The 18,461-nt window shown below is 35.4% G+C and overlaps 11 protein-coding genes and 4 long non-coding RNA genes across 15 annotated transcripts; 8 read left to right on the top strand and 7 right to left on the bottom strand.

Moving 5' to 3' along the window:
• Window positions 1-237: 237 nt before the first annotated feature.
• On the bottom strand, window positions 238-1,731 carry ser1 (phosphoserine aminotransferase). Its single transcript, NM_001019754.3, has one exon. The coding sequence runs from the start codon at window positions 1,548-1,550 to the stop codon at window positions 381-383; it is 1,170 nt and encodes a 389-aa protein (NP_594333.1). The 5' UTR covers window positions 1,551-1,731; the 3' UTR covers window positions 238-380.
• any2 (arrestin-related substrate adaptor Any2) lies at window positions 1,658-4,854 on the bottom strand. Its single transcript, NM_001019752.3, has one exon. The coding sequence runs from the start codon at window positions 4,279-4,281 to the stop codon at window positions 3,148-3,150; it is 1,134 nt and encodes a 377-aa protein (NP_594331.1). The 5' UTR covers window positions 4,282-4,854; the 3' UTR covers window positions 1,658-3,147.
• SPOM_SPAC1F12.06C (DNA repair endonuclease) lies at window positions 1,935-4,441 on the top strand. Its single transcript, NM_001019753.3, has 2 exons — window positions 1,935-2,376; window positions 2,463-4,441. The coding sequence occupies exons 1-2, from the start codon at window positions 2,010-2,012 to the stop codon at window positions 2,852-2,854; spliced, it is 759 nt and encodes a 252-aa protein (NP_594332.1). The 5' UTR covers window positions 1,935-2,009; the 3' UTR covers window positions 2,855-4,441.
• SPOM_SPNCRNA.3698 lies at window positions 4,672-5,104 on the top strand. Its single transcript, NR_193061.1, has one exon. It is a non-coding gene; the product is annotated as a non-coding RNA (long non-coding RNA).
• Window positions 5,105-5,553: 449 nt separating this feature from the next.
• SPOM_SPAC1F12.04C (uncharacterized protein) lies at window positions 5,554-6,337 on the top strand (the record flags this gene model as incomplete). Its single annotated transcript, NM_001019751.3, has 1 exon — window positions 5,554-6,337. Exon 1 carries the CDS (start codon window positions 5,762-5,764, stop codon window positions 6,335-6,337), a length of 576 nt encoding a protein of 191 aa, NP_594330.1. The 5' UTR covers window positions 5,554-5,761.
• Window positions 6,338-7,355: 1,018 nt separating this feature from the next.
• On the top strand, window positions 7,356-8,058 carry tma19 (translationally-controlled tumor protein). Its single transcript, NM_001019749.3, has one exon. It carries the CDS (start codon window positions 7,369-7,371, stop codon window positions 7,873-7,875), a length of 507 nt encoding a protein of 168 aa, NP_594328.1. The 5' UTR covers window positions 7,356-7,368; the 3' UTR covers window positions 7,876-8,058.
• Window positions 8,059-8,700: 642 nt separating this feature from the next.
• cbs2 (protein kinase activator) lies at window positions 8,701-10,271 on the top strand. The gene is made up of 5 exons (NM_001356132.2): window positions 8,701-8,768; window positions 8,832-8,955; window positions 9,010-9,368; window positions 9,416-9,572; window positions 9,628-10,271. Exons 1-5 carry the CDS (start codon window positions 8,733-8,735, stop codon window positions 9,954-9,956), a joined length of 1,005 nt encoding a protein of 334 aa, NP_001342925.1. The 5' UTR covers window positions 8,701-8,732; the 3' UTR covers window positions 9,957-10,271.
• SPOM_SPNCRNA.3697 lies at window positions 8,857-9,140 on the bottom strand. The gene has a single exon (NR_193060.1). It is a non-coding gene; the product is annotated as a non-coding RNA (long non-coding RNA).
• SPOM_SPNCRNA.3696 lies at window positions 9,747-10,159 on the bottom strand. The gene has a single exon (NR_193059.1). It is a non-coding gene; the product is annotated as a non-coding RNA (long non-coding RNA).
• A 73-nt stretch (window positions 10,272-10,344) lies between the features above and the next one.
• SPOM_SPNCRNA.3695 lies at window positions 10,345-11,798 on the top strand. Its single transcript, NR_193058.1, has one exon. It is a non-coding gene; the product is annotated as a non-coding RNA (long non-coding RNA).
• On the bottom strand, window positions 10,416-11,580 carry pmm1 (phosphomannomutase Pmm1). Its single transcript, NM_001019747.3, has 2 exons — window positions 11,473-11,580; window positions 10,416-11,240 (listed from the first exon to the last, which is right to left on the bottom strand). The coding sequence occupies exons 1-2, from the start codon at window positions 11,557-11,559 to the stop codon at window positions 10,554-10,556; spliced, it is 774 nt and encodes a 257-aa protein (NP_594325.1). The 5' UTR covers window positions 11,560-11,580; the 3' UTR covers window positions 10,416-10,553.
• Window positions 11,799-12,448: 650 nt separating the features above from the next.
• Window positions 12,449-14,852, bottom strand: meu1 (protein meu1-1; the record flags this gene model as incomplete). Its single annotated transcript, NM_001356130.1, has 2 exons — window positions 12,449-12,742; window positions 12,816-14,852. 2 exons carry the CDS (start codon window positions 14,850-14,852, stop codon window positions 12,449-12,451), a joined length of 2,331 nt encoding a protein of 776 aa, NP_001343034.1.
• Window positions 14,853-15,669: 817 nt separating this feature from the next.
• Window positions 15,670-16,183, top strand: cgr1 (CGR1 family ribosome biogenesis protein). Its single transcript, NM_001019744.3, has 4 exons — window positions 15,670-15,719; window positions 15,760-15,769; window positions 15,814-15,961; window positions 16,012-16,183. Exons 1-4 carry the CDS (start codon window positions 15,686-15,688, stop codon window positions 16,153-16,155), a joined length of 336 nt encoding a protein of 111 aa, NP_594322.1. The 5' UTR covers window positions 15,670-15,685; the 3' UTR covers window positions 16,156-16,183.
• azr1 (mitochondrial protein phosphatase Azr1) lies at window positions 15,710-18,373 on the bottom strand. The gene is made up of 3 exons (NM_001019742.4): window positions 17,723-18,373; window positions 17,268-17,672; window positions 15,710-17,219 (listed from the first exon to the last, which is right to left on the bottom strand). The coding sequence occupies exons 1-3, from the start codon at window positions 18,157-18,159 to the stop codon at window positions 17,162-17,164; spliced, it is 900 nt and encodes a 299-aa protein (NP_594320.2). The 5' UTR covers window positions 18,160-18,373; the 3' UTR covers window positions 15,710-17,161.
• Window positions 16,357-18,311, top strand: cdd1 (cytidine deaminase Ccd1). The gene is made up of 5 exons (NM_001019743.3): window positions 16,357-16,603; window positions 16,656-16,717; window positions 16,786-16,868; window positions 16,932-17,010; window positions 17,052-18,311. Exons 1-5 carry the CDS (start codon window positions 16,465-16,467, stop codon window positions 17,088-17,090), a joined length of 402 nt encoding a protein of 133 aa, NP_594321.1. The 5' UTR covers window positions 16,357-16,464; the 3' UTR covers window positions 17,091-18,311.
• Window positions 18,374-18,461: the final 88 nt, after the last annotated feature.

Below are 18,461 nucleotides of genomic sequence, written 5' to 3'. Positions count from 1 at the left end.
AATGTTACGACTTCCAAAAAATAATTTCAATCAACTTCTTATGAATAAAATTTGTTCTTGTAATAATTGTTGGTTAGGTATTCTGCGTACATATAATCTGTCTTAGAAGCTGATATTGTTGTTGAAACTTACATGAAGCCCAGAATGTCTTAAAACTCGTAAATATCCTCAAATCACCAAATTTACTTTTCAAGCTGCAGCTTTGATTACTGAATACGTTAATGAAGCTTTTAAGCGGTGATTTTGAAACTGACTTTCGTTAATACAGATTTTACGTTAATACATTTCTATCCTCATAAATATGATACTTAGGACCAACAGCTCCCACATCTATTGTGTTTTATATCTAAATCAAAAACTTAAGACAGAATCAAAAAAGGTTAGTTAGAGTGTGCTTTAGCAAAGGACTCTAAAAGATCAATAAGCCTACGGGTCTGCTCTACGGAAATCGCATTGTACAGAGAAGCACGAATTCCCCCTACACTGCGATAACCTTTCAATTGCACAAGATGATGTTTTTCGGCTTCTGCTAAAAATTCAGACTCAAGCTCCTGAGGTTCAATTCGGAATGTGACATTCATGCGACTACGAGCGGCAGGTTCAACCACAGATATATAAAGATCATGCTTATCCAAAGTGTCGTACAATAACTTTGACTTTTCGATTGATGATGCTTCGAGAGCAACAAGACCACCATGCTCAAGCATATATTCCAAGCCAAGGTTAATTGCATGGAGCGTGGCTACCGGAAGCGTATTGTAAAGGCTATGATTATCAGCCATAATCTTATAATCCGAAACAGTAGGGGAGACAGGGATATTGAGCTTATGAAGTTCGGCGGGGGTAGGACGCGCAAGAACTGAGTCTCTGACGAATACAACAGTTATTCCTGCAGGACCAGCATTCTTTTGTGCACCAGCAAAAATTATGTCATGCTTGGTGAAATCGATTTTTCTTGAAATGAAATTAGACGAAACATCGCAAACGCGAATAGCACCTTTTGGGATGTTTGTAGGTGGTTCATTAAATTCGACTCCATGAACAGTTTCATTGTCACAATAATAAACCAAGGAAGTTTCGCCATCAGGTGTAAATTTGAGATCTTTGTCCTCTGGTAAAGATCCATATTTCCCGGCCAATTCTTTCATATCGACTGCAACGTGGCATGGGAAGCCTAAGCGTTCAGCTTCAGCATATGCTTTTTTACTCCAGGCTCCGGTAATAATATAGTTTGCAACAAGAGATTTAGCATTGCCATTCTTGAGGGCATGGTGTGCATAAACATTATAAAGACAAGCGGCAAATTGTTCTGTACCACCGCCTTGCATAAATAAAATATGAAAGTTTTCGGGGATATTGTAAAGTTTACGAAAATTGGATTCAGCAGAAGTAACGATCCCGGAACCTTGCTTGCTGCGATGGGAAATTTCAGCGACACCCATGCCAAGGCCCTGGAAATTGACAAAGTCCTTTCCAAATTCCTCAACTACAGAGGTAATCATAGCGGCAGGACCGGCAGCAAAATTAACTACTTCCTCTCTGGATGACATTTTGTTCCGTGAGCTCAAGCAGAAGTATACTTAGAATTTAAAATAATCTGAATATCAATTTTCACAGGTATTACTCCAAAACTATTTATATGAGAGTAAAACTAATTACAATAGTAAATGTCGCCTAGAGAAATCAAAACCTGTCAACGTGATCCAATTATCAACTCCTATGATATGGGTTAAGAGGAAGTGAGTGAAGTCACTACTTCTTTTTTATACACACCGATGAGATCCCAAAAATGATAGCGTATTCGTTTACGCTTTGTCAATTTAATTCTTTTACAGTAATTTATATTTTAGATATCTCATTACATTAATTGACATTTCGCGTCTAAATCTCATATGTGGGAACTTCTACCTTTTCACTTCGTGGTTTTCGTACTCAACTCAAGCCCCAGAAAAGACCGGTTTATTTTAAATTAAAAAACACCTAAATGATTTTAAGATCAATTGTATATTATGAATAATGACAATTTGCATGATAAGTTAACGATATGGCGCCAACAGCAAATTGAACTTAAAGGGATGTTGCAGCTAATTCCCAAATTTCAAAGTTTGAATGAAATAAGATATGTTGTAGGATTGGATATCTCTTTTGATAAATCAAGTCCAAAGGCTGTCTCAGCCCTTGTTATTTATGATTTAGAACAACGTATGATTATTTATAAAGATTATTTGTGCATTGAGAAATTAGAAGAGGACTATGTTCCCGGGTTTCTTTCATTTCGAGAAATTAAATGGTATTTGCCATTGCTAAATCACATTCCTCATCAATTTCGAATTGATATCATTTTAGTAGATGGAAATGGCGTATTGCATCCTGTCGGTAAGTAAGATTCTGTAAACAATCTATTTACTTCAAGGAGACACTCTCAATGAAGGATATTATTAATTATATCTAACTCAACTTAGGATTTGGATTGGCTTGCCATTTAGGTGTGTTGTTGAATCTTCCCGTTGTTGGCGTCGCGAAAAATTACTTACATTGCGTGGGTTTGACTGAAAGCTTAGATGCACATCGTGAAACTTTAAAGAAACACGTGCTAAAGAAAACAACTGATCATCCAATATTGATTCACTCGATTGATCAATCTTCTGAGATTCTGGGCGCTGCAGTATGGACAAGCAGTAACTCGAAACGCCCAGTTTATGTTAGCATCGGTAACCAAATGAATTTAGAACAGTCTATCCAACTCGTACAGAAATGCAGTAGCTCTCATAGCAGGGTACCGGAACCGATCAGGCAAGCAGACATTTATGCCAAATTTGTCCTAAGTCAATCGAAAAGGAATAAGAAAAATTAAGCAAAATCATCTTACGAGAAACATTACTTTGTCTACTTAGATATTCTGTGAGTATTTTAATTGACGGTTTAGAATTAGATTAATCTACAGGAAAGAGAAATAAAAAAGCGGAATTTGAACAAACGTTAAGCAACCTTTAATGGAAATCCTGTTGTATCATCCAAGCTTAGTAAAGGTCAAAAAATTACCGTTCAAGTCATATAAAGATACACAAATCTTTGAAATGAAAAAACAAGCCCAATTAAAACAGAAAGATAAAAAAACAAAATTGACGGAAGAAACTAAAATTCGAATCAATCTCTTTGAACATTTGTAGGACATGAAGGTGGAGGTAGTGGAATATCAGTGGGAGAGGATCTAGCAACTTGCTCATATGCAGGAGGACTGGGTCCAACACTATTGAACATTGGGGGGCATTCCTCATCCCAACTAACACCAAGACCACCTCGTTCAGTCAAAGGTAAATTGACCTTCATCCTTAAAATTCGGGCATTCGAGTTTATGGGATGCGAGTTCATCACTTCGACGACTATAGTCTCAAGAATTAGTTGATGGGCAATATATAGAGAGAATTGTCCATCAAAGGAAACATCACAAATAGGCTTTGAAAGTAAAGATGTACTGATAGGGATCTCGAAGATAATTCTATCGCCATCTTCTTTCCAACCAGACTTATGTTCATTATTTCCCAACAGCCGAGTCTCCTTGAAAATGTATGGCTTTTTTGTCCCAGTATGGGTCGAGCAACCATTTATTTGAGCTTTTATCTGTTCTTCTATTCTCCACGAAATCTTCGTTAAGCGCCAACCAACCTTGGAGTTTTCAGGTTTTACACCGGTCAGCTGAAATTCAACAGGAACACAACTCAAAGGGTGAATTACAGGAGGCAGCTCTAAAAGAGCAATAAGCGAAGTAGGGGGGAAGAGACGCTGGGCAATTTTATCAGCATTAGTGACAATAGAGCGTTTCAAGTTTAAAGGATATTCAAAAACAAAATCGGGTTGACTGGGAATCTTAACGCGAGTTTTTAGGATGTAAGTAACGTTTATGAATGGTGAGTTGGTCGTTTGTGGAAAATGTCCAGGTATTATAAAAGTGAATGGCCAAGTATGTGTACCATGAGTATATACGGTAGGTTCTTTAGAAAACTCCCATTTCTCAAAAGCCTCAACCTGAGCTTTGCAATCGGGACAGCTGTCGCGCAAAGGACGCTTTGTGGATATTATGCGGACGAATTCCATGACAATGGATTCGCATTTGAGATCTGCAGGAAATACAGTCAACTTGGCAAGTCCAGATGCTAACGCTCCACTAGAAACATCTGGATTCCCATACATTACCAAAGGAGGAGACTCCATCTGGATGTTGAGTTCGAAAGGTTGTTCTTCTGTTGAAGCATGCTGAAATCTCCTGACTAATGAAGGCATCTTGACGGTTCAGCTAATGACTTAGGAATTAAATATTAAAAGGAAAGAGTAGGAAAAAATGAATCTAAAGAACAAAGGGGGGCCCGATCAGAAGAATTAATATGAGATTGAAATTAAACAAACAGAAAACGGCTATGAAGAGAATGAAATATATTTTTTGGTAAAAATTTTAAATTAATATATATCCTTAACAGCTTCTGAGGTTGAAAGCGACAGCACAAGAGATGAACTCAGGTTTTATGTAGAACGGAATAGGGATTATCGAATTTGGAGCTTACTCCTTAAACGTTTGATCAAAGATAAGCAATTGTGCTTCAATTTTTTTCAAATGATATAAAACAATTGAAAAAACAACTTCCTCTCAATAGTAGTTCGAAATGGAAAAAACAATTAAGTAGCGTTGAATGTGTTTTTCTATGCCAAAATATTTACTCAAATCAATATACAGGAGCCTTTTTTTAGCGTCCAAAGAAATACTTTGCTCACTGTAAGCAGAGCGTAACTATGAATACAGTGCATATAGCACCTCCCTATGAAAAATATACTAATGTAGTAAGAAGAGAAGGTTTTTGCAAAGGAAGAATAGGAAGTGTAGTCTGCATGCTCCCCAGGCCACTGAATGCGAAGGTTTTCAAAGTTTGTTATCTACAATCTTACGTAGCTGTGCGTATCTCAAGCCGACCTAAACAAATCTCGTTATTCCAAATAATATTTATTTTAAACAGTTATCATAATTCTATATGATAATAATCCATAGTAACTAAGCTGTTTTATATGTATCTGAACAAAGGAATAGAAAAAATAAACCCAGTTTCCAAGTTTTTCTTTCTTTTATCCTTGAACATATGTATGTTTAATTCTTAAGATATTGCTACCTAAGGATTTGTAATAAAAAATACGTTATGATAAATATTAAAAAAATAACACATAAATAAGCATATGCCTCTAGAAGCCTAACAAATTTATGTTTTTTATTGCTGAACTATTTTTTTAAAACACATGCAAAAAATGATTTGCCGATACTTTGAAGCCGTCACAGCTGTTTGTTGCAACTGAATACACTTTCCTCAATATCGGAGTTATTTCCGGCGATCTAATCGACGTGATAACTGGAGAAAGTTATCATATCTTATCATTTGTAATTCTAAAAGTAAAATCGATCAACTCATAAAATAACATTTCACTTTGCTGCACTGTAGATTTTTCTTATCAAATCTATTGGTGTACTAAACAGACTAGCTAACGTTTGCTGATCCGATCGACTATAGCAGCACACTCACTCTCTATACCATAAGACGTTGCCGAACCGACATCTATCGTCATTCAAATAATCTTTGGATTTGGTAATTTTAGTCGTTTACATACGCTACTTAGTATTTTTTTGGATTTTACGCTTTTCTACTAAAGTATACGAAAATTAGACTACCTTTCGTGAACAATATAATTGACCAAATCTTAGAGCTGAAATTTTTTGAGAAATATGTCTTATATGCATTCTTTAAACCTGATGCTGCAAAATCCCAGCGGAATTGACAAAATTGCTGCCATTCTTGTCAACGTTGCGAGGTTGGATCCAGCATCTTCGAAATCAACTGCTCAACTGGTTTCTATGCTAAATGAATTTCGATGTATTTTACGTCTTCCTGGTCTCTACAAATTAATCGTAAATTTTCGTAAAGATTCTTCTCCTGAAACTTACATGAGTAACGCAATCAATATTGGATACTATGTCACAGAAGGATTGGCATTCTTAGGCGGCAAACAGATTATTTCCATATCAAAACCGTTGGAAGACAAATTATGGCTTTGGTCTTCTAGATTTTGGCTTCTCGATACTTTATTGACCATTTACCAGCTTTTGCGTGAAAAAACAGAAGACGAAAAGGAGCATCAGTTAGACTTAGCTTCAAACTTGGCTAGCCTTCCTTTGTGTATTCACTGGTCTGTAGAAAATGGAGCTGGTTTACACAAACACCAAATTGGAGTTCTTGGTCTTTTCAGCGCAATTGTACAAACTAGAAAACTAATCCTCTCTTTGCACAATAAAAGAGCTTAGTTACGAATGAGCTTTTTAAATTTAAATAGAAGTTACTTTTTTCATGTAATTCTATTCGTGCTCAACTATTTTTCGTTTTCTCGAATGTCTATGTGAGTAAAGTAGTAAACAAAAGTGGTAACAGTCGTCTTGGTTTTTTCAGCAAAAATCGAAATATGCCATTCTAAATGAAGGGACTGAATCGGTTTAAAGCTTGAAAGGTTTTAGAAATGAAGTCGATTTTAATCGTTAATCCATTCCATTAAAGCGTTTTAAATTTTGGGATATTGATCGAAAATTTAATCAACGGAAAACATTAAGTTACTCTTTGTTTGTCACCAAAATGTACCTTGTCATTTTTTTCTAATTGAACTGAATATCTTTATTAACGAGTGTTTTTAATGGCCCTGCAATTTCAAATTGAGGATGTACGATATCATACTTTTAAGTATATCATATATAAACGTTAAGGAATTATTATCAACTATAATGCACTACTTTTTTAGGTTTCTTCTGAAGCTCAGTACTGTTGAGAATGTTCTAATTACGACTCAAGAATTGACGGATAATAGCTCGAATAATAAATTTGAGGCGACATAAATGGTTACAAGTTGATTAAAGAACATAGAGATTAATACACATACTGTTAAATATGGTTCAATTGTTGAATTCATTTGGACTTTAATTCCAGCTTTAATCTTAATTTTACACGCATCATAATGGTTTCACTCAAAAAATCAGATTCAGTAATATAAAACAATTTACTACTGACTGAGTACAACGATATTTTCATCTAAAAAAAAATCTGAAAATATAAAGAATATTGTTATTTAAAAGAAAGGAGAACAGACTACGACAAATTGAAAAAAATGAAGGAATTGGTAAACAAAATGTATCTATCGAAAACAACGCTGTACTACGTAAAGTGAATACTGTTCGTAACCGCATTCCATACGGATGGCTAGAATCCAGTAACCCTGCCCTAAACTGTGACTGCTTTATCTCATTAAACCTGCGAGAAGTCAAATTATGAGCTACCATCTGCAATCACCATGTTGTTGTACAAGGACGTTATTTCTGGAGACGAACTCGTTTCTGACGCCTACGACTTGAAGGAGGTAGACGATATTGTCTACGAGGCTGATTGCCAAATGGTCACTGTCAAGCAAGGTGGTGATGTTGACATTGGTGCCAACCCTTCTGCCGAGGATGCTGAGGAGAATGCTGAAGAGGGTACTGAGACTGTAAACAATCTTGTTTACTCTTTCCGTTTAAGCCCTACTTCTTTTGACAAGAAGTCCTATATGTCTTACATCAAGGGTTACATGAAGGCTATCAAGGCTCGTCTTCAAGAAAGCAACCCCGAGCGTGTTCCTGTTTTCGAGAAGAATGCCATTGGATTCGTCAAGAAGATTTTGGCTAACTTCAAGGACTACGACTTTTACATTGGTGAGAGCATGGATCCCGACGCAATGGTTGTCTTAATGAACTACCGTGAGGATGGTATTACTCCCTACATGATCTTCTTCAAGGACGGTCTTGTTTCTGAGAAGTTCTAAATGCAAATTTGGGTTCTTATAAGGGAGTTTCTAACTGGGAACATGATATCATGTCTAAATTTTATAGTTTTGTGAATTAGTTTTCACAAAATTTCATTAGGATTAGAACAGGGGTTTTTGTTCTGATAATAATTAATTATGCTAGCTTATAATCATGTTCAAATTGAAATTAGTGTTTTTTTATCGATTTTGTATTTGGTTGAATGGAAGATTGAGGTATCGATGTTTTAAAACGTGTGTGCTAAAATTCATGAATCTATTTATATATTAACAGGCCGAAATAATTTAGTAAGTAAGGATATGGTTTGAAATTTGGTATTTTACCATTAATTTAGTGTATTTTTTTGCTTTTTATCGAAGTTGATAATTCAAGTCCTTTACGAGGAATAGCCAAACTTTTGTTATGGCGACACTAGACGACCCGGTAGCCATTGAAACTTTGTTACAGTCGAAACTATAGTTTACTGTTAGTACTAAAGATTTGGGAAATTTTTGCTCGACGATGTTATTTTTGTAGCGGACGACTATTGGATTAAATTTATGCTTAATTGTTAAGCCTTTTAATCAATCTTATCATTGAGTTAATAGACTAGTTGCATTTAATTTTGTCAATGTATATTGTTACGTTTAAATAGTAAACTATATAAGCAGTTTAAATCAACGAGTTTAGCTACAATATTCCCCTAAGTGAAATATATCATTTAAAAGCACTAACAAATACGCATAATTTAGGCATTGTACTATTTGCAACTAATTACTTAACACCTCGATTTGTTGCCCTTGTGCGGGTTACCATTCCCCTCGCTCATTTATCTAGTCTCTTTTACCAACCACACCATATATCCTTTGACGAGGTCATGACAGACGTTCAAGAGACCCAAAAAGGAGCACTCGTAAGTGATATGGAATAGATTTTTTATTAAATAGAAATAATTATTAATCTATGTGATGTACAGAAAGAAATTCAAGCATTTATACGCTCGCGTACAAGTTACGATGTTTTGCCTACGTCCTTCCGTTTAATCGTGTTCGATGTTACGCTTTTTGTAAAAACATCACTTTCTCTTCTTACATTAAACAGTACGAAAGATTTTTCATTACAGATGTGAAATCAACTTATTAATCACGTCTTAGATATCGTCAGTGCTCCTTTATGGGACAGTGAAGCGAATAAGTTTGCGGGCCTTTTAACGATGGCGGATTTCGTCAATGTTATTAAGTATTATTACCAAAGCTCTTCATTTCCCGAGGCTATAGCTGAGATTGACAAATTTCGATTGTTGGGACTTCGTGAAGTGGAAAGAAAGATTGGCGCCATTCCTCCGGAAACTATATATGTTCATCCAATGCATAGTCTTATGGATGCTTGCTTAGCCATGTCAAAGAGCCGTGCTAGAAGAATTCCTTTAATTGACGTAGATGGCGAGACAGGCAGCGAAATGATTGTATCTGTTTTGACACAATATCGAATTTTGAAATTTATCTCCATGAATGTTCGTAAATCGTGTTATGTTTTTATATTTACTAATTTCAAATTTAGTGCAAAGAAACCGCAATGCTACGGGTACCATTAAACCAAATGACAATTGGGACATGGTCAAATTTAGCTACCGCGTCTATGGAAACGAAAGTCTATGATGTTATTAAAATGCTTGCCGAAAAGAATATATCTGCCGTCCCAATCGTTAATTCTGAAGGTTTGTGAGATGTTTTGAATTTTTTCTGTGAATAATTTATATATTAACTGAGCAGGTACCCTGCTAAATGTCTATGAATCGGTGGATGTAATGCATCTTATACAAGATGGTGATTATAGTAATTTAGACTTGAGCGTAGGCGAGGCTTTATTGAAAAGACCAGCTAACTTTGATGGCGTCCACACTTGTCGAGCTACTGATCGTTTGGATGGTATTTTTGATGCTATTAAGCATTCCAGGGTTCATCGTCTTTTCGTGGTTGATGAAAACTTGAAGCTCGAAGGTATTTTATCTTTGGCTGATATTTTAAATTACATAATATACGATAAAACGACTACGCCCGGCGTTCCCGAACAAACTGATAATTTTGAATCTGCCGTATAATTTGATTCTCGTGCGCTTCAGCCTGAATGCATTCATAATCTGTTGAAAACATTGCCAAGTCTCATGATATTTGAAGTTAAACCGTTGAGTTGTTTCTTTTTTTTTGCATGGCAGCTCGAGGTGGTATCTAATTCAGTGTACTCGAATGAGGCTTCTTTTATTTCAAAAAGTATTAATTCGGTTATTACAACTTCTGTCTATATAATATGATGTGACTTGTACCATTATGCTAATGCCTATCTAATTAAATAACTAACACATGCCTTTCATTAGCTACTAAGTTCGCATTTTTCTAGGAATGCATCAATTAACCGATCGTAAGTGTAATTTTCTTGTAAATATTCTTTCATATATGCATATTGTTCAGGTATGAGTATTAAAAGCTGCGTTGGCAGTAGATTACAATAATTTAATGTTCTTCGCATTCCATGCTACCAATAATTATGGAAGATGTACGAGTTAAATGACAGATCAATTGTGTGCAAGAAACTTCACACTCGCCGAGCATATGAAGTAGTTATTTACAACTAAGAAAGCTAACCTTTTCCGTAATGATAAGAGAGGGACGCATATCTAATCAACACACTACAAACTCATCTATATGTTAAAAATTTTCTTGAGTTCAGCAATGGTATCGTCAGGATTAGTAACAGAATGTCCGATAGTACGAGGGTCGACAAAAATTTCATAATCATTGCCGCCTTTGTATGTCTTGTCTCCAAAAAAGTGAATTGTATCAAATCCCTCTTTCTCTACGTGTTGCAAGCAATATGTCTTATCCCAACCAGCAGGGAACACATCAAAAGAGATTTGACCTCCAATGGAAAATGTCAATCCATAATCCTTGAATTTTTCGCGAAGAACATCGACCATGGTAGCGCGAATTTTACGACCCTTATCAAAACGTTCAAATTCATTGCGTTCCTCAGTATTGGCATTGCGTCCTACAGGAGATATGTTGATCATACCGTTGCGGAATTCAATGAAAGTACCACGCTTCACGGGAATATCCAGATCAGCAATGTAATGTAAGCAGAAATTAACCAGTTTTTGGTATTTTTCTTCTCCCAACCAGGCGATGAATGACTGACTAGCTAATTGCTGTCCATAACGATAAGCAGTTAATCCGTTTTCAGCAAACGCATAATCAAAAGAATCAATTACGTTTTCACCGTTGACACTCAGTTGCTCTTGTTGCTTGCTCAAATCACTACCGCCTACGAAGCCGATAGCGACAACCTTGCGAAGATTTTGCAAAGTTTCGAGCATTTCAGGGGAGACACTCTTTAAAATGTTAGTCTTGTTATTACAAAATGGAAAGAGAAATAAACTAGGTCATAGAGCATGAATAGCTTGCTCCCGAAATATTTTGGATAATTAAAACTTCCTTTCAAGCCATCTCTGATTAAATAATGGTGATGACCATAGAGAATGTGATTGGAAAATAGGAAATTTGATACAAGCCGGCTATTCAGATTGAATCCAAGAAAGCTCGACTGCAATAATCTAAACTTACCAAACGTGCAGGAGTGAGCGTTCCATCAACGTCAAATAAAACTAGGGTCTTAGGAAATTTACGCTCTTCAATAGGGATAACTGCCATTTTGAGAATTTGGTCGAAGGTAAGTGCAACTGGTAGTGGTATGGTGGTAACGCGTCGATGAAGCCCCCTCGATCAAGGTAAACAATAAGCCCCCTTCTACCTTCAAAGCATTAGACACTCTTACAACAAAATTTTATAGCAAAAACATTCATAGGAAGGTATATTATATTAGCTCTACAATATCATAAATGTTGATTTCAGGTACCCTTGTGTCGTAGGAATTTGAATTAATCAATCGGGATTTTACATAGAAAGTCGTATTCGCACAGAAAAATATTTCAAAAAATGTGTTTTTGAAGATATTTTTATCAAAACTTCATTTTTTTCTATTTCGTGTAGCGCGTAACGTATAATGAAAATAGACGCGTGTGAACCCGCGGTGTTTAAAAAAAGTATTTTTATAAGATGGATGAAAATGGTATGAAATCAATATTTTGTTTTAAACTTTTAAACATTGAAACGGCATTCTGCAACTCTACAATTCCTCGTACTCCGTGAAAATGGCTTACTAGATGTAAATTATCAATGTTCCAATTATTAAAAAGCCGAACATTTAAAACACATGTAACTTTGTTATTCCAATAAATCTTATTAAAATATTTATTTAATAGAGAAAGATGTAGATGAAGCAACAGCTCTCGGAGTGTCCTTGCCATTACCATTTTAATGAGAGTTTCATAGTTTAAAAGACAATGAATAACAGGTTTAATCTTTCTAGCTCTCTAATCTGGTAGAAATTTGGGTCAAGGTTTTTATGTTTAATCATCCTGGATTTATTAGAGTCAGACAAAAGCCATAATTTCTAGTCTGGCAGCACAAGTCCACGCGTACTTAAATTCCAAGATGCTTTCTTCAACTGTTATCTTTATGCGGACTAACCATTTCAAGATTATAAATGGAAGATATGCTTGATAAGCTTTTTTTTGTTTAACATGTTTTTGAGATGCTTTGATCGCTTATCAGTGGTTTCATAACAACAAGGAAATAGATCTAAGTTAGCCGGTCTTGCATTTACAATGAATCCGGGAAGCATATTTTTTTCCTCCTCAGTGTAAAACAAATAATAACGCATATCTTCAACTTCGTAAATATTTGATTGATCCTCGCAAAAATAGCCCAATTCACTATCGCTAATGGCATGGGATTCGTCTTCAACATTAAAAGAGGCATCTAAAACATTATTCTGGTTTGTGTTTTGGTTAAGTTCTTATTCTTTGAAATCCTATTGAAATATTGCTTTATGAATCAACACTTACAGCCATGCCTTCAATATATCCATTGGTTTGCAATGAGTTTCTCGGTTGAGAAATTTTTATATTGTTGACGTTCTCTTTATCCTCCTCAGGAGAAGTTTGAAAAACAGTTGGCGAGGTTTCGAAGCTAAACATGTAGACAATGTGGTATGGCAGAGGGTTTGTTTGTTTGTTATGATCTAAATATTCTAAAGCACGGAAGCGCAGTGTGTCTCGTTCCACTGCGGTATTGCAATAGTCCAGTGTTAAGCTACATAGCTCGGTATTCAAATCGTGAATCGTCTTGTCTTGGTTTTTGATCTGTTGGTTAGCTAAATCAATAAGGGCAATTTCTTTCAACCTAAACTCTGCTCTTCCATTCTCCAGGTTCTTTTTTAAAGATTGATTTGTGTTTTCGAGTATTTGGATGTGCTTAGCCCGAACGTGAAGCGTGTTGTTAGCCGACTTTAATTGCTTTTGGGCAACGAGATTCTTCTCCTTGAGTGAATCTAGTTCTCCTCTAATTAAATCGTTTTTCCTGTTCAGAGCCTCTAACTCAAGACACTGATTATTTATAAATGCGTTGGATTCATCAATATTTGAGAAGTATTGAGGATATTGGTTTTTACAATTGTTTTCCTTTCCTACTAATTCAAGGCAATTATTACCTGCTCCTGTGTAGTGTGAATTTTCTTGATCGTTACCAGTAATCCGAGGCTGTGGTAATTGCTTACACTGAGTTAATTCACCCGCAGTGGCTTGAAAGGAAAGACTGTTGTTTCGGATGTATTCCTTGAGGTTTTCGTTTTCGTCCTTAATGATTTTGTTTAGTTTTTCAACTTTTACAAAATCTTCTTTAGCAGAAGTAGCCAAATGTCGTAATTCTTCTAATTCTCTGAGTAGGTGAGTTCTTTCACTCTGTAAAAAGAGGTTTTCCTTTCTTAACCTTTTACATTCTATTTGCACTTGGCTCATCTTTCCAATTAACGTAGTGATTTGTTTTATGTTAACATTGTGTATATCTTCGTCAGAAACGCAAACGTCTTTTGCTTCTTCAGTATTTCCAAAATCACCAATCTTCATTTCTTCTACGGTACGATTTTCGGATTTATTTAAATGTATCATACCAACCTTCAATAACTCTTCGTCATTTTGTATTCGGCTATAGTCATCCTCAAAGGCATACAACTCTTGTTCAAGCTGTTGAACAAAGTTTCTCATATCCATAACTTCATTGATTAAGCCTTTGTTTTCACTTTCAACCTTATAACAATCACTCTTAATAGTTTCAATTGTTCCACTAATATCATCTATTGCTTGCATAGCAGCAGTCCTTTCCTCTTTCAGCCTTAATATTTCGTGATCTTTGAAACTATCAGACTCCTTGAGATCATGAATTTCGCACGCTGATTTTTCGATCTTGGAGAGAAAACTTTTCCTTTCTTTATATAATCTTTTGTTCTCTTCTTTTATCTTCTCATAGTCGTCTTTAAAATTCTCGTTCTGAAGTTGCAGCATTTGTTTTTGAGTGAACAACTCAGAAAAATGACGCTTTGTTCGGTCAATCCTTGAAATTAATACATTGTTTTCTGAAGCCAACCGTGTTATTCGTAATTCATCTTCCATATTCTTTCTAAACGATTTATCCAGTTTTTTTTCAATGATTTCTAACTTTTGAATCAACGGGGCTACATATTCTTCTTGCGCTACAATTTGCATTCGCAAGCATTTTTCTTCATTTTTGAGAGTCCCGTTTTCCTTCAAGAGCTTTTCTATTTTTTCTTCTGCTACCTTTAAGACATATGACTTGCAGATAGAATTGCAATCCATACTAAACATTTCCTGGTTTTTCGTAATTATAAAATTTAAGAAATCCTGGAAGATATCTTCTAGGGAAACATTCCGTTGTTTAGTATCTTTGCAGTTCAAAACTTCTTCTATTTTCTGAGGTGTAAGAAGATCCCCGATCTCGTTGAGTCTCTTTCTTTCATATTCTTCGGACTTCTTAGATGTCAGCTCCTGAAATGATATTTCCATCAGAACGTTAGCCGGTATAGACATATTTCTTTTCTTTATATTATTTAAGAAATTCCTTTATTATTTCTGATATCTCATATACTAAGAGTTTAGAAGATTCGGTTATATGTTAACGTTCTGGGAGTTTATGCTTAATCGAGATTTTGTGTATTATGCGATTATGCTCTAAAAAAAATTCCAAATTATTCAACACAAGTAAATTAAAGCAAAATTTTCCTTGAGGGTAATATGTTAGAACTGTTTGGTAAGTGACAAATCCATTCGCTTATGCTCCTGTGATTTATAAACAAACACCTCAATATGTGCAGGTGTCAACAAACATTCGATTGTGTATGATCATACGCCAACAGGTATTTTAACCGTTAATAAACGTATTCGTTCACGCATAATTCGATTAATCGAAATATCAGTAAAATATTAAAAAAAAAACAATGAGAACCCCTCAGAAAGTTTAAGGTGTATTTTTTCCTACTGCCAAACACTTTACCGAGGATATTTATTTCGAGTAGAAAACAGAACAAAAATTAGCATGAAAAATAGTATTAAGTATTTCAGGTATCTTTGATTTGCTGTCTCAAGACAATTTTGTAAAAAAAATCCCCAAAACACTCTCGTTGGCAGGAGTCATTATGTCTAGTTTCGTTTCATTTGTTAAGATAAACTGCTATCTTTTAGAACTTTGGTTTTCAATATTAGGCGATTATCACTTTACAAAAGACAATTTTACAACCGAATTAGTTTACTGACTGAAATAATTTAGACTGTAAAAACGAGACTACGTTAACCAAATTTAATGAGTTTGACCGATGGTTCAATAGAGGTTTAGAAGAAATTTTGTACCAAAAACCAGATACACAATGGTTAATGGAACTAAGGGTGTATGTGTTTCAGGTATGGAATTGAGCAAGTTTATTAAGTACTAATTCTTTAGGAAAACCATGGTATGCTTTTTATCAGTATGAGAAAGCTTTTATTAAACAATTAGGAAAACTGAGAAAAAGGCGTACAACAGAAGTGGCCTTGCTGATGCTCAAAGAACTCCGTATGAAAAGCGTATGGAACAAAAGCGGAAGTTAGATGAGATTAAAGAGCGTGAAAAGGAATTGAAAAGAGAGAAAGAAGAACAGCGTGCTGTAAGTATTCTTTATCAGTAGTATCATATCCATTACTAATTATTCATAAGGCTCATGCCGAAAAAATCCGTACCCGTCGTCAAGCAAAAGCAGACCGTGAACGAATGGAATTGTTGCAAGCTAAACTTCACCAAAAGGTGATAGATCGTCGGCGACGCAGAGAGAAGCGTAACAAAATGTTGAAAGAGCGATGAATGGAATTCGGTTACATAATTGGAAAAATAATATTCTTTTGAAGTGGTATAACATTGATCACTTTTACAGTTTCAATCTTCAACTCGTAATAACATCATTGTATTAGAAAAATAATGATAGTAGTTAACGGAATAGTGGATACGCTTTGGTATTCGTTGCCCCGAGGATATACCGGGAGCTCAGCTCACAACATTTCTTCCAACATTGCTAGATAATATCGTTTTAGTAGGTTGTATATATATTCTGCAATTTTTTTGTGCATCGGAGTTATTTTTTTTTCACAAAATAAATCTAGTCGCACTCAAAAAATGGAAAAAGAAGATATTGAGAAGTTATTTCAAGAAGTAAAAAAGAGTTTACAATATTCATATTGTCCCTACTCCAACTTCGCAGTAGGTGCATGCGTAGTATCCGACGATAAAAATACATATATTTATGGAGCTAATGGTAAAAAGATTGTACCGAATTCAAAAAATATGAAATCTAACGTATCAAACAGTTGAAAACGCATCATATGGCAATTGCATCTGTGCCGAACGAGTAGCAATTACAAAAGCAGTGGTAAGATTAAGTTGCGCGTGAAGAGTTGCTACCGCTTTGACCATTATAACTCACATCAACCTTAAAAGAGCATGGGTTACACTAAATTTATGGCTATTGGAGTGATGAGTGCCAAGGGAAGAGTTACGCCCTGTGGTATTTGTCGTCAAGTGTAAGTTGACAGTTAAGGAAAAAGAAATCCTTCCGTTGAATTTACTAACAAAACGTTGTTAAGAATTCGTGAATTTTCGAAGGATATAAATGTTTATATGTTTCATGACGACGGGGGTTATGATATGAAAACGATAGAAGAGGTATGCAAGCGTTACTTGAATGTCATTAACATGATTGGCAGTTACTTCCTGACTCTTTTGGTCCAGATGATTTGAAATGAACGATTCAAGGACCCTTAATGAACTAAAGTAATTCAATATAAGCGTATTTCGTTCGAAGAAGATACTAATTTTACTCATAATTTTTGGACTTTATCAGTAAACATGTAATGGTAGTATCATCCACTTTCCTAATGTGCTTGTTAATATATTTTCACATATAAATTATTTTATCGTACCCTCCTTGAAACTTGAAACCAAAACTCTTTGCCGTTTTTGCGAATGGAGATTCCCATTTCGTATCCAACGAATTCAAAACTGCTTGCCTACAAATGCGCATAGCCAAATCATCAAGGCATTTCTGAACATTCGAAAGAGAGCTAAAATCAACGACGCCAGCGATGTCTAAGATCGACTTTTCCTCTATATTATCAAATATGCCATCGGTAGCTAAAATTACCAAGTCATTGTCTTTAAGGTCGTGCACAGTTGCTTGTCCCATTTTAGGCCCAATGTTTTCAGCGGAACGATAGTTCCTAGGATATATAGCCAATTGATATGGCATATTAAATTGGAGTACTTGGGCAGGTGATGCATAATGGATAGCACCATTTCTAAGGATAAGAAATCCTGAGTCACCAAGGCTTGAAATAAAGTTAGTAAGAATTTATGAACCAATGAACAAATAACGTACTTTAATGAATGAAGTTTACCGTTTCCGCAATTGAACAATGTAAGGCAAGCAGTGCTTGAGCCAGCCTCAACAGTGTTACTTTTCTTCAAAGCTGCATATGCTTTGGAAAGTAAAGTGAGAGGACTTGGTTGGAATTCGTCAGAATTGTTAAAGACTTTTTTTATTTCCCGAACCAATCCCCAACTAAATATTGACGGATCAATCCCCACATTCGCCCAGCCTCCAACTCCGTCAAATACTGCATTTAAGATATAGTTTTCATTCCTTAAATTTATAAAAGCGTCTTCTCCGGCATCCGGGTGATCGAGCGTAGCAGGAGATGGGAAATGAGATTTCTTTTTTTGAAAGCTCGTAGAGGAATATGCAGCATATTTGTGCACATATCGGGCGAACTGTTTTGTTCCAGCGACACGAAAGTAAAGACGAGTAACATTCATTGAGGGATCATAGAAATTGTTTTAATCACCCTGTCTAAGAAGTTATAACAATTGCTTTCTGTTCAACACTTTATAAAGTGTGTATGAACACGACTTACAAAAACAGATATCAGACTCAAAGTAAGAGAATTGTATGATATGTTAGTTTTGTATACCCATCTAATTATATAAATAAACGGTGGGGATATGATTGATGAGTTTGTAGTAAGTGCCTGTACTATTATTGAACTTCCAAGAGTCCTTATATATTTACCAAACTATCATGTAATGCGGTATAATAGTGAGCGAGGAGCATCTTGATA

The sequence above is a fragment of the Schizosaccharomyces pombe genome (assembly GCF_000002945.2).
Source record: "Schizosaccharomyces pombe strain 972h- genome assembly, chromosome: I".
NCBI classification, from domain to species: Eukaryota; Fungi; Ascomycota; class Schizosaccharomycetes; order Schizosaccharomycetales; family Schizosaccharomycetaceae; genus Schizosaccharomyces; species Schizosaccharomyces pombe.
This window is presented reverse-complemented; position numbering and strand designations above follow the sequence as displayed.